The sequence below is a fragment of the Branchiostoma lanceolatum genome, chromosome 1 (genome assembly GCF_035083965.1).
Source record: "Branchiostoma lanceolatum isolate klBraLanc5 chromosome 1, klBraLanc5.hap2, whole genome shotgun sequence".
NCBI lineage: Eukaryota > Metazoa > Chordata > Leptocardii > Amphioxiformes > Branchiostomatidae > Branchiostoma > Branchiostoma lanceolatum.
Genome location: NC_089722.1, coordinates 37,527,654 through 37,542,613, shown reverse-complemented (window position 1 = coordinate 37,542,613; position 14,960 = coordinate 37,527,654). Strand labels below are relative to the sequence as shown.

The 14,960-nt window shown below is 38.7% G+C and overlaps 1 protein-coding gene across 1 annotated transcript; it reads left to right on the top strand.

Moving 5' to 3' along the window:
• The first annotated feature begins 3,560 nt into the window (after positions 1-3,560).
• On the top strand, positions 3,561-14,654 carry LOC136421691 (snake venom 5'-nucleotidase-like). The gene is made up of 11 exons (XM_066409175.1): positions 3,561-3,731; positions 4,014-4,215; positions 7,398-7,535; positions 8,222-8,438; positions 9,210-9,395; positions 10,011-10,217; positions 11,042-11,157; positions 11,688-11,835; positions 12,256-12,408; positions 12,574-12,777; positions 13,269-14,654. Exons 2-11 carry the CDS (start codon positions 4,024-4,026, stop codon positions 13,454-13,456), a joined length of 1,749 nt encoding a protein of 582 aa, XP_066265272.1. The 5' UTR covers positions 3,561-3,731; positions 4,014-4,023; the 3' UTR covers positions 13,457-14,654.
• Positions 14,655-14,960: the final 306 nt, after the last annotated feature.

The following is a 14,960-nucleotide window of genomic DNA, read 5'->3' as shown; positions in this document are numbered from 1 at the left end:
TACACTCGGAAAAAAGGTACAGACGAAGCCACTTAATTGCACCTCGGATAAACGCACCTTCCATTTAATTGCACCGAATCCCAATATCCTAAACCGGTTCCCATTCACTGCATTGTTATTGACTCCGCATATCTGCACCGCGCATGGTCACCAATGCCGGATAACTGCACCAATTTTTTTTCAAAAATCCTCGACAAGTTAACTGAAAAGGTGCGCTAAAATCGGAAAACGAGCCGAGACCTGCCGGTGTAAAGGCGCAATACCGCCATTATGTTTAAAACTGTTTTGAGTAACAAAAGAAGGCGGTCTCCATTGATAGTTACGTATACGTTGATAGGAATCGTTTGAGAGGTCCCGGGCGGGTCACCCGTAATCCTTTTAGTTTCAATTCCTAGTTTCATGGCGGTACATGATTTACGTAAATCGACAGCTGCACTCTACGTAATGTAACACATAAACTGTTATCCCATGAGTGGCATGACGATGTTTCAGAATGCCTCCCCTGCAACATTACGTGTGTTGTAATGCGGCAGATCGCATGGAAAAATGAAATGATGCAAAGTCAAAACAGGTTCGTAGTCATTTCTTTATTCAATAACTGAATAATTTCGTCTGTTTTCTTTGTGCTAGTGTTTCTGACTAACAATACACCCCCTCGCCCATGGTGGTGCGGTCCTGCTGGGCATTTCGCATAATTGCACCAGCCGGATAATTGCACCAAAAACGCTGACAAATGGATGGTGCAGTTAAGTGGATTCCACTGTACTTGAATTTTGAAAAAAACAACTGTTATAAGTAAATATATCCGAGGTCTTTGACCTCATTTGGTTACTGTAGTTATAGGCGCTGCTTACAATTGAATAATCAGCAACCATGGATGATTTCATGCAAGGTTATAACATGAAGTGCAATTAAATCATGGGTTTAGACAATGCGTTGTTAGCAAAACATTTCAACAGTCCCTGGCCGAAATCTGAAGACAAGATATGCCCATACCACTGCACATGTTTGGTAGTGTGATTTTCTTAGGCATTGAAATGGAATAAAAGTTTTCTTCTCATGTTTATATGTCTAAAACAAAGCAAATGTCTTTTGTTTAGCACAATCATTTACTAATGAAGGAAGGTCCATTGGCACTTGAGCGAAATTAGGAAATCCTTGTTTAAGCTTTTAAGCTTAACCCTCAAACCATCGTAGCTTTTTTTTCGACTCATCTTACCGTATGGGGTCAAAACTGACCCCACAATGTTTTCTACAAATATAGCTTCGTTGGTGACTATTTTTGTGGTTTGTATATATGTATAGTTTAAGTAATCTATAAGGGACAGTTTGACATGATTAGGTGTAAATAATGTCTGCTCATTATCATAATTTATGCAAAAATGGGGAACATCCTCATTTGCAACTAACGCTATTCAGAAAAGCGGGCTCTTTTGTGGCCTGCGCCAACACTTGATGTCATATAGCATCTAAATATCTTACGCCAGAACAACCAAACTTGGTCACTTTTGCTAAAATTTCGTTGGCAACAATTTTGATTTAATGAAATATCTAATCAATGTTTTCATGTTGCTATGGCAACTAGTTTCTTACAGCGATATTTGGAAAAAATCGCTAATTTTGGATTTTACAATATAATTCTAGGGCTGTCTTTTTAAAGTGCACTTATTTTCTTACATCAATACCAACCAATTTAATTTACTATCACTTTTATGATCTAATATGCATATTTGATTACGTCATCGGTCAAAATCTAAGATGGCGGACGATATAATTAGATTAGATATAACCGGCTATTTCAACCTCAAAATTCATCATTACCATGTTTATTCAAACTGAAATAATCTTAATATAAAAGGTTTGGTCCATTTTTATTGTGTTATTAGGTTAATTGATGAAAAAAGGATTTGAAATCATTCAAGATGGCGGAACCAAGATGGCGGATTTCGCTAGTGTAACTTGATATGAATATAATTTTCATGACGTCATTTTGAAGTCGTTCCTGTTGCCATCTGCAAATAACGTATTTGTATATATTATGATTTATCATACATAATTTCTATTAAAGTTTTATCGTGTATCTTTGAATTATATGGAAATATCCAATTTGTTGACTTTCGTCAATAAAACCACATAAATGACGTCATAATACGTCGCAACGTCAGCAATCTTTACGTTCATTTGAAAAAAAAAATTCACGCTTCTACAAAATTTCATTTTGTAAATATGATCATAGTCATCCTTATCATACATGTTACTAGATGACAAGTATGAAACAATAGGGAATATGAGTGCAGATTTTGCTGGGGTCAGTTTTGACCCTACTAGACCATCCGTAAACTTTCTGAGATAACTTAATCAGCAATGAGCTAATCTCGGTAAAAACTTGTGAGAAGTTCCAAGACATATATACAAGCAAACTCATAGAAGGAAGTTTGTTTTGGACTCGAAATGTCAAAATGGCACATGTTGATATACGCCTGGGGTCAGTTTTAACCCCATACGGTGGTTTGAGGGTTAAACAAGAATTTCCTTATTTCGCTCAAGTCTGTAAGATATGATAACCCAATATCAACTAGAGTTCCATGAACCAAGGACATACATAGAACTGCATTTACCAATCCCTTCGCTAAAATGTGGCGACAGGTCTTTCAGACAACACATACCAGTACAAGTATAGGTGAAACTCTTTCCCTTAGTCATTTGTGTTTTGACCACAATATTGCCCCTGGGGACGGGTATTGGCAGCATGGGAAGATTCGCTTCGGTGTATTAGCTGTCAGCTGTCACATGTTTAAGAGTCGTATCGTGCAATACAGTGATTAATAAACATTCCTCGTTAATTATACAAATATACAAATACAAATAGATTTTGAGTTAGCACGTGGGTATGTTAACTATACCATAAGCTATATAGACATTAGATATTATTACGACCCATAAACTTTTCTTCTTATATCATTATATCATTTCTAGGTTTCATCAAACGTACAGGTACCAAATATCAAGACAATCCACTCAGGCATTCTAGAGGTATCGTGTTTACAAATACACAGACTGACACACAGATACACGAACCTAAAATCATAACAATATTGACGAAGGTAATAGATTTAACTAACTTATACTTGTTTTGGTATGATTTGGTGTATTGTACATCACTATTCTTCCTGAATGAAGTCCATTCTAAAATCATGCAAAATAGCAACGGAAATATAGAACAAATCATATACAATGAACAGAAAACTAACATACGTTGAGTTCAAAGTTAGATGAATAATAAGGTTAAATAAAATGCTTACTTTCCTTTTTTTCCTTTCTTTTCGATCTGCTACCGTTCAGCCCTGATTTTCAAAATGGTTGAGGCCTAACTTAGAAACTTCACTAAGTGCATAATTCACCGATTTATAGATGTGAGCTTTTTTTCTGGAAAGTGCAGCGAAGTATTTGATCAATAAACGCTTTCGAAGATTGAAAGGAATATGTGATATTATGCAACTACTTGTCAAAACGTTGTTGTGAGCCAGTGACCCTTGACCTAGCTTTTGCTTTCCGTGTGAACTTTGGTCTTTCTGTGCGGATACACTTCATCACGTGATGTTTTCCGGTCTACAGCTACATAAGATTGTTGTGTAAAGTGCACGTACACGATAGTTTAAACCTCGATTCTCTATTGCCTGATAAGACAGAGAGAGTTGAAGGACTTCAACGAGTACTTTTTTGTTTTACAGGTAAGAAACTTTACCTTGAACAATATGTTTGCTCTTGTGAAAACTCTCTTCTGGAAACGTCGCTGACTACGCCATTTTAACGGAAGTTGTTCAAGCCTATATTCAACATTTTCATATCAGGACATTTCTATCGCCAGCTGACTACTAGACGTATTACATGTATCTACAAGTCGATCTTGTTTTAACAGTACTTAAGAGGTTGAACTAGAATTACACCTAAGCAAGGCCCTGCATTCATCATAACAGTATTGAGAACGCTTTGTGACCTTGTTTTCGTTACAGTAAACCAAAAATGAAAGTGGGAATCGTAGCCTCTATTTTCTGCATCTGGGTGACGTCATGTGTGACCTTTGACCTGACCGTCCTCCACACCAATGACTGTCATGCTCGCATCGAGCAGGCGGACGGCAACGGCGGGTCGTGCGGAGACAACGAGGCCGAAGAAGAAAAGTGCTTCGGTGGTGTGGCGAGAAGACTCACTGTGGTACCAGCTTTCAGAAATATTTCACTCCCTATACAGGAAGGAAATATATTGTTAATGCTTTCGTGTTCTTCTTCTTCCTTCTTCTGCCACAAAACAAAGCAGATGTAGGGTGCTAGCTCTATTACTATTACTGGTAATGTTGAGACTTATATTCCCCTTACGGGAAATGCTACGGATGTCATATTGGAGGTGTGGGTAACGTTGGGTAACATAAATTCGCCATTTTTCCGATAATGGTTGACTGAAATCAATCTAGCGGAACAATAAACCATCCTTTTTTCTATCATTCTGTCAGTATCATGTACTATCTTTGCACTAATCATATATATGGTAGATTTTGTCTCTAGTCGTGCTGACACCATAATATTTCAACTTGAAACTACCGTCGGGCGCACGCACAATGACGGTGTTGTCGGACAGGTGTGAAAATTATTTTGGGAGAGAAGATTCGCTTTGAATATCTTACCGCTAATTACATTTTATACAGCAGCTATACGTTCCATCCTTGGCTTGAGGAGAGTGCTATGGATATAGACGTGTCCAAGTAAAAAAGATACACGAAAAAACGGCCGAACCGCACACATCAGGCCCTCGGTAACATCCCGTTTGTTGAGTCGGTAGAACGTCACTCAAAAAAGTCGATCCCCACCGTCATGGCAACGTGTACATTATTCATGGGAAGTTAGCTGGATGCCGTAGCAATGGTTATACTACTATGTCCATGTGTTCCTTGTTGTGTTAGGAGCAAACTTTGAGGAAAATATCGTCTTGAGTCCACTATCACACGCAACATTTAGACAAAAAAAGTGTTCCTCACGAACCTTTGTCGTCTGCTTGACGACAGGATTCTGGGTGATCATATGGCGGCGGGAAAATACACGTGCCGTAGGTTGTAGCAACAAAGAGGAGTTTTGATGATTGATCACACTTAGAATCCAGTTGAAGGTTAGCAAAAGAGATTGTAATAAGTTGTATTGTAAATAATTGTGTTTAGCAGGCAGGAGATGTGACATTTGTCTTATAAACCAGCGAACAACTGTGCAGTGTGATTCTCCAACGAAGCCCCCAGACTCTGTCAATAAGGCACGGAGAGTTTTTGACGTCGCCAACTTCTAATGCATGGTTATCGAAGCTTTTCAGCCAGTGTTCTGAATACGTTAGTCTATCCGGTTTGCATTGCTGGCGTTATAACTGATTTTGCATCTAGCACATATCCCTAAAATACACCGTTTAAAAAAATGGCGAATTTAAGTACCCCGCGAATTTATGTTACCCAACGTTACCTTTTGGACAGGTGAATACACCTGCATGGGCATTATGCTAATGATGACCTAATTTTTATGATTGATAGGAAAACGTATATTTCTCTTACGGTAAATGCTACTGATGTCATATTGGAAGTGTCGGTACCCTTTGGAAACTGAATGTAGATCATGCTGATGACGACCTCATTTGCATAATGTATACAGACACAGTATAATTCCCTTACATTAAATACTACAGATGCCATGGTTGAGGTGAAGGAACATCAAGGAAGGGGGTATACACCTAAAGATACATTAGATATTAAAGATTAAAGACAGAGGACCTCATTCGGATAATTCATGCATAAACTTATATTTCCTTTACCATAAATGTTACGGATTTCATATCGGAGTTGTAGGTAACTTTCGGAAAGGTGAAAACACTTGCATGTTATGCCAAAAATATTTACTCAAGCAACTGGATTAAGTTTTGAAACAGTCAGACGTTTCAGACAGCATCCACTGTCTTTTGTCAGAGACTAACGATAGGACTGAGAACACCAGGTTTTATACCAAAACTCTGAATGGGTATGTTAATGAGGTTCAGACAATTTAGGATGTCTTGAAGTAGTCTTTAAAAGAAGATTAATTCAAGACAAAGTTTTGTGACAATAGTTCAATTAGCTACTGTTGATTTTAGTACGTGCAGTAACTAAATGTTGTTCGTCCGGGGGTGGGGGTGGTGGGCAGTACATTATCCATTTTAAAGACTACTTCAAGACATCCTAAATTGTCTGAACCTCATTAACATACCCATTCAGAGTTTTGGTATTAAACCTGGTGTTCTCAGTCCTATAATTAGTCACTGACGAAAGACAGTGGATGCTGTCTGAAACGTCTGACTGTTTCAAAACTTTATCCAGTGGCTTGAGTAATTATTTTTGGCGTATCTTACTACCTGGATGTCTAACTTTCATCAACGTACTTGCATGTTAATTATGCTAATGAGGGCATCATCTGCATAATTTTTCGAGAAACGTTTTTACGGTAAACTTTACGGATGTCATTTTGGAGGTACCGTAGGAAAGGTACAGTATGCTAATGAGGACCTCATTGAACATTGAACGTGCCATATGCCATATGCTAAGGATCACCTCATTTGTATAATTTGTACAGAGACTTTAAAATATGTGTTTTTTAGGTAAGTGGTAGGGATTTTCTTCTTGAGATATAGGTTGCTTTAGTAATGGTGAATACAATGGAATCTGTGTCATGCTAATAGAGACCTACTTTTTATTATGCAAAAACGTCATATTTAATACTTCCCTTATTAAGGGGAGGGAAATATCCTACATTTTCTCGAAAATGTTGCCTTTCTAGGTACTAGAATCTTCTGCCCGAACATTGGGTTATAAGTCGCTTCTCTACCAATGCTAAAATGATTTTGTATTTTAGAGATTGGATGCTTTGAACATTTTACCCACTGTTATGCCCGATGAAACATGTAAGTTTGGGGAGAAGATTTCAAGACATCGGTCTTCCTTATTGATCTTCAGCTTTAAAGGCTTGTAAAGTGACCTGAGAATCAAAGGTCACAAAGGTCACTTCTATATATGCTTCAATATTCATCACGTATTTCACTGCCATATTTTTAATTTGTCCATATAAATTTAGTTATAGCTATATCCTTACGACATATTGACATTTTTAAGCTTTTTAGATTTGTCTCCGGATATGTTCTAAAAAGGTACAGTTAGGGACAGGAGAGACAGAATAAGATATAAGAAAATATTGAAGCAACTCCTACATATATGATAATTTCGGCAGAGAAGAAACATAGATATTAGCCCTGGGATTTTGCTTTCTTTTAGATTAACAACATCTGTATCGATGTTTGTATCACAATGTATTCCAATGCAATAAACTTTTTACTTGCAGATTAGGGAAATACGAAATAGGCATGATAACGTTATTCTGCTGGACGGAGGAGACCAGTTCCAGGGCACTCTGTGGTCCCACTTCTACCACGGCCTGGAAGCTGCGCGCTTCATGAACAAGATGCAGTATGATGTCATGGTGAGTAGAAGGACGTTGGTAGGCAAAAAAACACAACCAATCAAGAGTTTGAAGAGCTACTTTTTACAACCCAATCTCTGTGGACAAATTACATGTTTCAAATTTTACATTAAAAAAAATATTGACACATTGGCTAACGTCCAAATCCGTGTGTATCCTCATCAGTAATTTCAAGCCAATAAATGGCTGGTCTGCAAAACAGAGTGTCACCTTTAGCGTCATCTCAAGCTGAAACCATCATCTAAAACACGTTTCAAAAAACGTTTACTTTTAATGAGGAAATTATTTAAGGCGTTCTATATACAATTTGCATTGTTATAAAACTTCGCCAAAAATCGTCATTTCAAAATACAATCATAGGCTCACATAATCCTTGATGTATCACTATCATGTACATTTCTGCAAAGTATAATTCATAAACATCGAAGTACAAACCAAGGAGAGCCTTTTTTTCTAAAAAATGGGTGTTGCTTTAGAACTCCTGATGACGTAATCATGACGTCATACTAATTTGCAATTATCACCTTGCTATAAGGAACTACCTGAAAAAGTTGAGGAAGGTTTATAAATTTTTTTCTATTTTTTTTTTTTAATAACATCCCCAAACTCCTCAGCCACCCTTCTACTGTTCCGGTCCTTTAGGTAGAATACTGTTTTCATAACATTGCTCATTTTGCTTACGGCAGGCTTTTGGAAACCACGAGTTCGACAAAAAGGTGGAAGGGATCATCCCTTTTCTTAACAACATCACCCACACTCAGGTGTGTGCGAACATCGACGCCTCGAAAGAACCGGAACTGCAGAGGCTTTTTCAGCCGTCCGTGGTGCTGATTGTGGGAGGGGAGAAGATAGCCGTTATCGGATACGTCACACCTAACACTACTTACCTGTCCAATCCGGGCCGTAAGTACTACTTACGTCATACCCCAAACTACCTACCTGTCCAATCAAGGCCGTGTCACTTACGTCACATACAACACTACCTACCTGTCCAATACGGGCCGGATCACTTACGTCACACCCATCACTACCTACCTGTCCAATCAAGACCTTGTGTATCACTTACGTCACATCAAACACTACTTACCTGTCCAATCAAGACCTTGAGTATCACTTACGTTACACCCAACAGTACCTACCTGACCAATCTGGGCCGTGAGCATCACTTATGTCATACCTAACACTACCTCGCTATCCAATCTCTGTGTGCCCAATCCTGTCAGTATCACTTATATCGCACCTCATCAAATTTCAATAGAATCTGGGTGGTGAGTAGCAATCAAGCAGTTGTTCTTGACATCAGGGCTCTTCATGTTAAATTATTTAACACAGGTCCAACACCAAATTTTTCCAGACTTTTAAGGGTATAGATCCATCCTTTATCAAGATGAAGATTCAGATGTCTTTTGTCATTCAATAGAGTCAGGCCTCAACAATTTAATATGAATAGACCTAAGTTCAAAAGTTTCGTCCAACTGGAAGTATGGATTTTTTTCTCAATCTCAAGTATCAAAACCAATACGCTTGATATCAAAATGCAAAACAAGAAATGAATGTTCAGGTTCAGTTATACTTTCAGATTTTTTTCTTCATTAGAAGCAGTGGCAGGGAATTGTCAATAGCTGTTACTTCTGCAAACATTGTTGGATATCATACGTCTTTTTCACCTTAAAGCCAACCTCGTCTTTAGCGATGAGGTTTCAGCGATAACTGCAGAGGTTAGGAGGCTTCAGAATCAGGGAGTGAACAAGTTCATAGCGGTGGGTCACTCGGGCATCATCGCGGACATCACGATCGCTAAGCAGGTCCCCGGACTGGATCTGGTTGTGGGAGGACACTCCAACACGTTTCTGTATAAAGGTGAGTGGTTACTTTGAAAAAACTTGGAAATGTTAGATTGTAAAGGGATGCATCAATGAAACATTTCCAAGTTCACAACCGCACGTAACGTACGGCTACATATTGTCATGATCAGGAGCATGATTGTACAGAAAATTAATGTGGCTAAGTAATCAAGACCACTTTCGTTGGGGTAGGACATCCTCATAAAGTAGTCTCCTTCGCAGACTTCCTGGAACGGCGTCAGCAGTCAGCTTCCTGTAACACAATTGTACTAATCTAATACACGTACTTTAAATCAGCATTCTCAGTATCACTATCATATGTCAGTTATACGTTTGTTTGTGGCAAAGAAATTTAATTTTGCAACCATTATTTCATTGTCTTCATCGGTTTCTGTACTTATTTACACCAAAATTTTCCGTCACATACTTCTGTTAGATGTCTTGACTAATATTTGCATTCAGTTATGTCATTTATATACGCCATTTTACTTGAATACGGAATCTTTATATACTGTATTTTTTAATGTTGTCATAAAAGAAAAAAAAGCGCAACATTTTCCATAGCATTTTCAGGTTGATACCTACTCTATTTACATCTTTCTGTTAATCGTTCATGGTTTGATTTGTGTAGGTACTCCTCCCATCGAAGATGATCCGAAGTACGGAGAGTACCCACTGACCATCCAGTCAGAGGTGGAGAACGGAAGGCAGGTTCTAGTGGTCCAGGACTACGCCTTCGGAAAGTACCTGGGCTACCTCAAACTCAAGTTCAACGAGGCTGGAGAGGTGACCGAGTTTGACGGAAATCCGATTCTTCTGAATTCATCCATTCCCCAAGGTTAGCTCTGTGTATCTGTGTGCAATGTGAACTAACGGAGTGTTTTACTGCAGTTTGGAGTAAATTAGGTTTACACTAATCTCCAAGCAGATCTACACGGTGCCAAAAATCGTATATGCTAGCCAGATAAGCTCCAGTCAGCCAGAGAATCTTCAGTCCGCACCGTAGGATCTGCCGCAAGACCTAACTGGACAAGGTTATTAACCGGCACAGGGAGGGGCAACCTTTTGACAAAGTTGTCTCTGCTCCGCCTCGTGCCTGCTTAACTCCAACGTGAAAATTGGCAGGGATGATAGTTTTACAACCTGAATCTAGGACGGACCCAGCGGCCCACGCCAGTTCACAGCGGGAGTTTCTACGTTGCAGACTGGAACTTTTCTGGCTGACTGGAGCTTCTCTGGCTAGCATATTCGATTTTTGGCACCGTGTAGATCTGTTTGGAGATAACTTCAAATACAATATGTCCTCATTCGTCACAGGATAAGTTTACGACAACACATCGAGACCATTTTTGTAATAATGTGTCATCGTCTTGGCATAACGGTTAGAGTATTTTCCCCGAACCAAGGTTTAAAGGCCCTGATACTGTGATGATCACATGCCGTGGCCTTTAAAGGGCTTACATTTACCTTTTTACTTTACTTACTAACAAACATGGATCAGGGAGGGTAGCTATATATCGCCTTCAAGTTGATAAACTAACTAGGATGGTAACTAGGCTAGAAAAAGCCTAATTTTTACTAAACTAAATCTATCAAATTGAAAGTATCAAGATGGCACAAAGTACGGGCGTATTCACATTGAAATGCGTTGACACATTACAGATCCCGAGACTCTGGCAGAAGTCGCCTCCATGAAAAGCATCATCGTCAACCTGACGAAACAGGAGGCAGGAAGAACACACGTGTTCCTGGACGGGAGGTCGGGACAGTGTAGGCGGGTACGTCTGGAAATGATTTACGTGTCACTTAATCGTAATACCCCATGCCAGACCTTCACGACTTTGCTTCTGACTACCCCTAACCAAGGTCGACGCTTGGGTGAGATTAGCCGTGAATCCATCCTATTCTACTTGTGTAATCTTACTTGTTATGTTTACAACTCAATTTATTTTGTAGTTCCTCTTATTTTCCATTTGTTTCATTAGGATTTATGGTACAATTTCAATTTGTTCTTTCGTTTATTTTGCTTAGTTTTGATCATGTATAATTTTGTAAAAAATCATACTGTCTACTTTAGGGGAGGCCCATGAAAAGCCACCTAGGCTTCTGCCCCCGCCCCCCTGCATGTTTTCTTTTTGCCCTGTTTATCTTTATAATTGTACATATATGTGAATAAACAATAAAAAGATAAACAATAAACGTTGGAAATGATACATTACTATTAGGCCCCATGCCCTACGCTTTTGGTCATGGTGACGGGTACATACCCTATAACAGCTAAAGCTGAATTTCTTTTTCTCCCTTGTAGAGAGAGTGCAACCTGGGAAATGTGATGGCGGACGCTGTGGTGCGACAAAACCTGAAGACCCCGGATGAGGAGAAATGGGCCGACGTACCCATCGCTTTATGGAACGGCGGCAATGTCAGAGCACCCATACCTTTCAGGCCTCCTACTGGTTAGATACTTTCATATATGATGAATTAATATATAATTAGATGATTATAATTCAAACCATGATCATGAATCAGCTGCGTTCCATGACAGGAAATGTAAACTAGTCTTCTTTATGAGAATATTTCCATCTGGGATATATACTGTAAACAACTTGAGTTTTGCGGGTGGCCTACTGTTGTTTCACGTAGAAAATGGCTGTTAGCACTATAGCTTGGTGTTTCGAAAGAACCAATATCTAGGATCATACTTTATAATTCCTGACGAATATGATATTCGTTTCTTAGGACAAGGAATGATAAGAACCTATCATTGCTTGGTACCCTCTTAGTTAAAAAACATATAATAACTTTTTTTACCTGTGTTAACCCTTAAGCGTTTCCCAATTCGATTTAGACGATTGATTCTTATCGTGACGTCACAGGTATTATCACAGGAGAAGACGTGTTGACGGTTTTGCCTTATATGAATTCCATTGACGTCATCGTCATTTTCGGTGAGGTGCTGTTTGAAGTTTTCGAACATTCGGTGGCGGAGTTACCAGACAGGGGAGCTGGTCAATTCCTACAGGTCTCAGGTGAAGCTCCTTTTTTGTCTTTACACAATATTCATTTGAGTATACCAATATTGCCTAGACAGGAAACAAAAATTGAAAATATTTTATTATTTTATACCTACGAGTCATAAATTCTTATGATTTTTTTCCCGGTCATTGCCTACATGTAACTTCATCACTTTTTAGGAATCCTCGTGACGTACGATATCAGCAAGCCGGTCGGCGAACGAGTCGTGAGGCTGGAAGCTCGGTGTTCGGAATGCAAGGTACCGCAGTTCGAGCAAGTAGAGAAACAGAAGCGCTACAAGGTGCTGACAAGCAACTTCATCGCCGACGGAGGAGACGGTTACACCATGATTAAAGAGAACACGCTTAGTCGGGATCCAATCGGTATGATATCAGTTTCCTCTTCTTTTTTTTAGAACTGTTAAACATTTCAGGAATCTGTTGCACGTGTAAAATATTTCTTTATGGTCGCCCTTTGTATCCACGGGCGTTTTGTTGCGCTTTCACTATTATGATTAGCTATAACTTCAGATTCCTTATAAGAATACATTATTTCCATTCAAGCATTGCAAAATGTAGATACCATAGATTGATAACCGGATCTTTGTTTTAATTCCATCTACAAAATGTTGTGGTTATTTTTTTATGATTTAAATTCTCTCAATTATCTATTACTTTGAGAAGTAGGTTTGGGACCGCATTCTTAACACATGTAGCAGCGACACCTAGCTGTTGTGCTAAGAAGAACCGGTTCTTATTGCGCTAAAGAAAGTGACCGGCGGTCACCGAAACGTTTGTTATCATAACTGTTTATTTGTGGAAAAATATCTTTATTATCGTATTTAAACACTTATTTATCACTAATTTATACAAAGGGTATTTGGATTCGGACATCCTGTTTGCGTACTTGGAGGATGCAAGCCCCATCACAACTGGGTTGGAGAGACGCATAACGTTCGTGGATGGTACTGCAGTCGGATCCAACGCCTCTTTCTTGTCCGCAGAGCTCTTTCTGTTGTTGACGTCTCCAATGCTAGTTATGTTTAACGCCCTACTCGCGTGAGCATGGTTCTCCGGGCCCAATTTCTGACAAAATCTAATGTTCCAATGCAGTGATTTTTAGACATAACACAACTAGTGGGGTGTAGTTCAATCGCAGTGAGGTTTTTCGTTACGTAATAACACGGACGGCATTCAAATCTCATCTACATTTTTCAAGCCTTTACATAGTCATTATGTAGTTGTTCTCTCTAGCTGTTATCTGATACAAACTGTCATCAATATATACATTTGTAAAATACAGTAAGATCAGCAGTAACATGCAGCAAAATTATTACCACGCAAAGCGTAAATATAAAGTTCATCCAGCCAAGAGGTGAGACGTTTTCTTTGGTTATTTACCATGTTTTGCTTAGTGCAGTCAAAGACCGTGGTGGAATACAAACCCTCTAGATCAAATAACCTGGATTCAAACCAGCATGCCGAGTACTGGTATTCTAGTAAGTACCGGTTGTTGAACTTTGGCGAATTGCTTCAGAAACCTAAGTGGTTTATGTGCGTGAGGAAGATAGAGATGAAACATGATGCTCAAATGTGGCTTAGTATTGCCTTCCAGAATGTTCATGATTATCGTAAAGTTAATTTACTGAAAGTGCACAGACGCGTGCAATTGTAGATTCCACTGATTCATTTATGACTAAAGGCACTTATAAACGCACACTGATAACCTAGGAGATGGGATCTGTTTAAAACGGTGACATATGAAATGTATATGGATGGATTGAAGCGTCTTTTGCAACATAGAATCCCTTTCGAGCGTTTAGTCCACAGAAATTGAATCATTCGAAGACTACTGAACAAATGTTAACGTTTACATTTACTATGACTTTACGAGCCGCTTGCAATTGTTTCCTACAAATAATGCACTTTTCATTTGATAGAAACAAGTAGATGAAATGAGATATCGACTTCCGACGTAAATCTGACGCAGTGGTGACGTCAGACCTGCATAAGAAGTACGTGTTTTCAGCGCTTTGGTCAGACAGCGAGTGGTTATGTTAGAGATCCCAGGTGGAATTTAATGAGTTTGAGAATAGTTTATTTTCTCATGAAACAGATGAAATTGAGTGGTTTAATTTACTGTCTAACCATTGTATATGTTTTTTTCCTGTATTTGATTTAATTGTTTTATTGTAGGCGATAGTGTGAAATTTGTAAAAATTGTAAATTAACGGAGGTCTAAATAAAACAAATAAAGCTTATGTAGCGTTATTTGTACGTTAGTTTACGCATTTGTAGGAGAGAAAACAGCATTCGCCCAAAATGTTGACAGTTTCGTAAATTTCACTCCATAATAATAATAACTTTATTGCAAGTTCATGTCCAAAGGCTAATTGCGGACAAACCAGTACATGGAGATACATGGAAATTGAAATAGCTATCTAGTCTACTGTGAAAGTTCTGTGTTAACTATCAATACTGGTTGACTATGGTTGGGTTTGACTTCTTTTTTTGAGGCAGTGGAAAATTTCAGGAAGTATTTTATTCATCGGCGAATGTCACAGGAC

Bases quoted from the DNA above. Each gene is read 5' to 3' on its own strand.
- LOC136421691 (XM_066409175.1), top strand. From the start codon at position 4,024: ATGAAAGTGGGAATCGTAGCCTCTATTTTCTGCATCTGGGTGACGTCA. The intron at 7,536-8,221 runs GTGAGTAGAAGG...TGCTTACGGCAG, and splicing joins AGATGCAGTATGATGTCATG to GCTTTTGGAAACCACGAGTT. The intron at 10,218-11,041 runs GTTAGCTCTGTG...GACACATTACAG, and splicing joins GAATTCATCCATTCCCCAAG to ATCCCGAGACTCTGGCAGAA.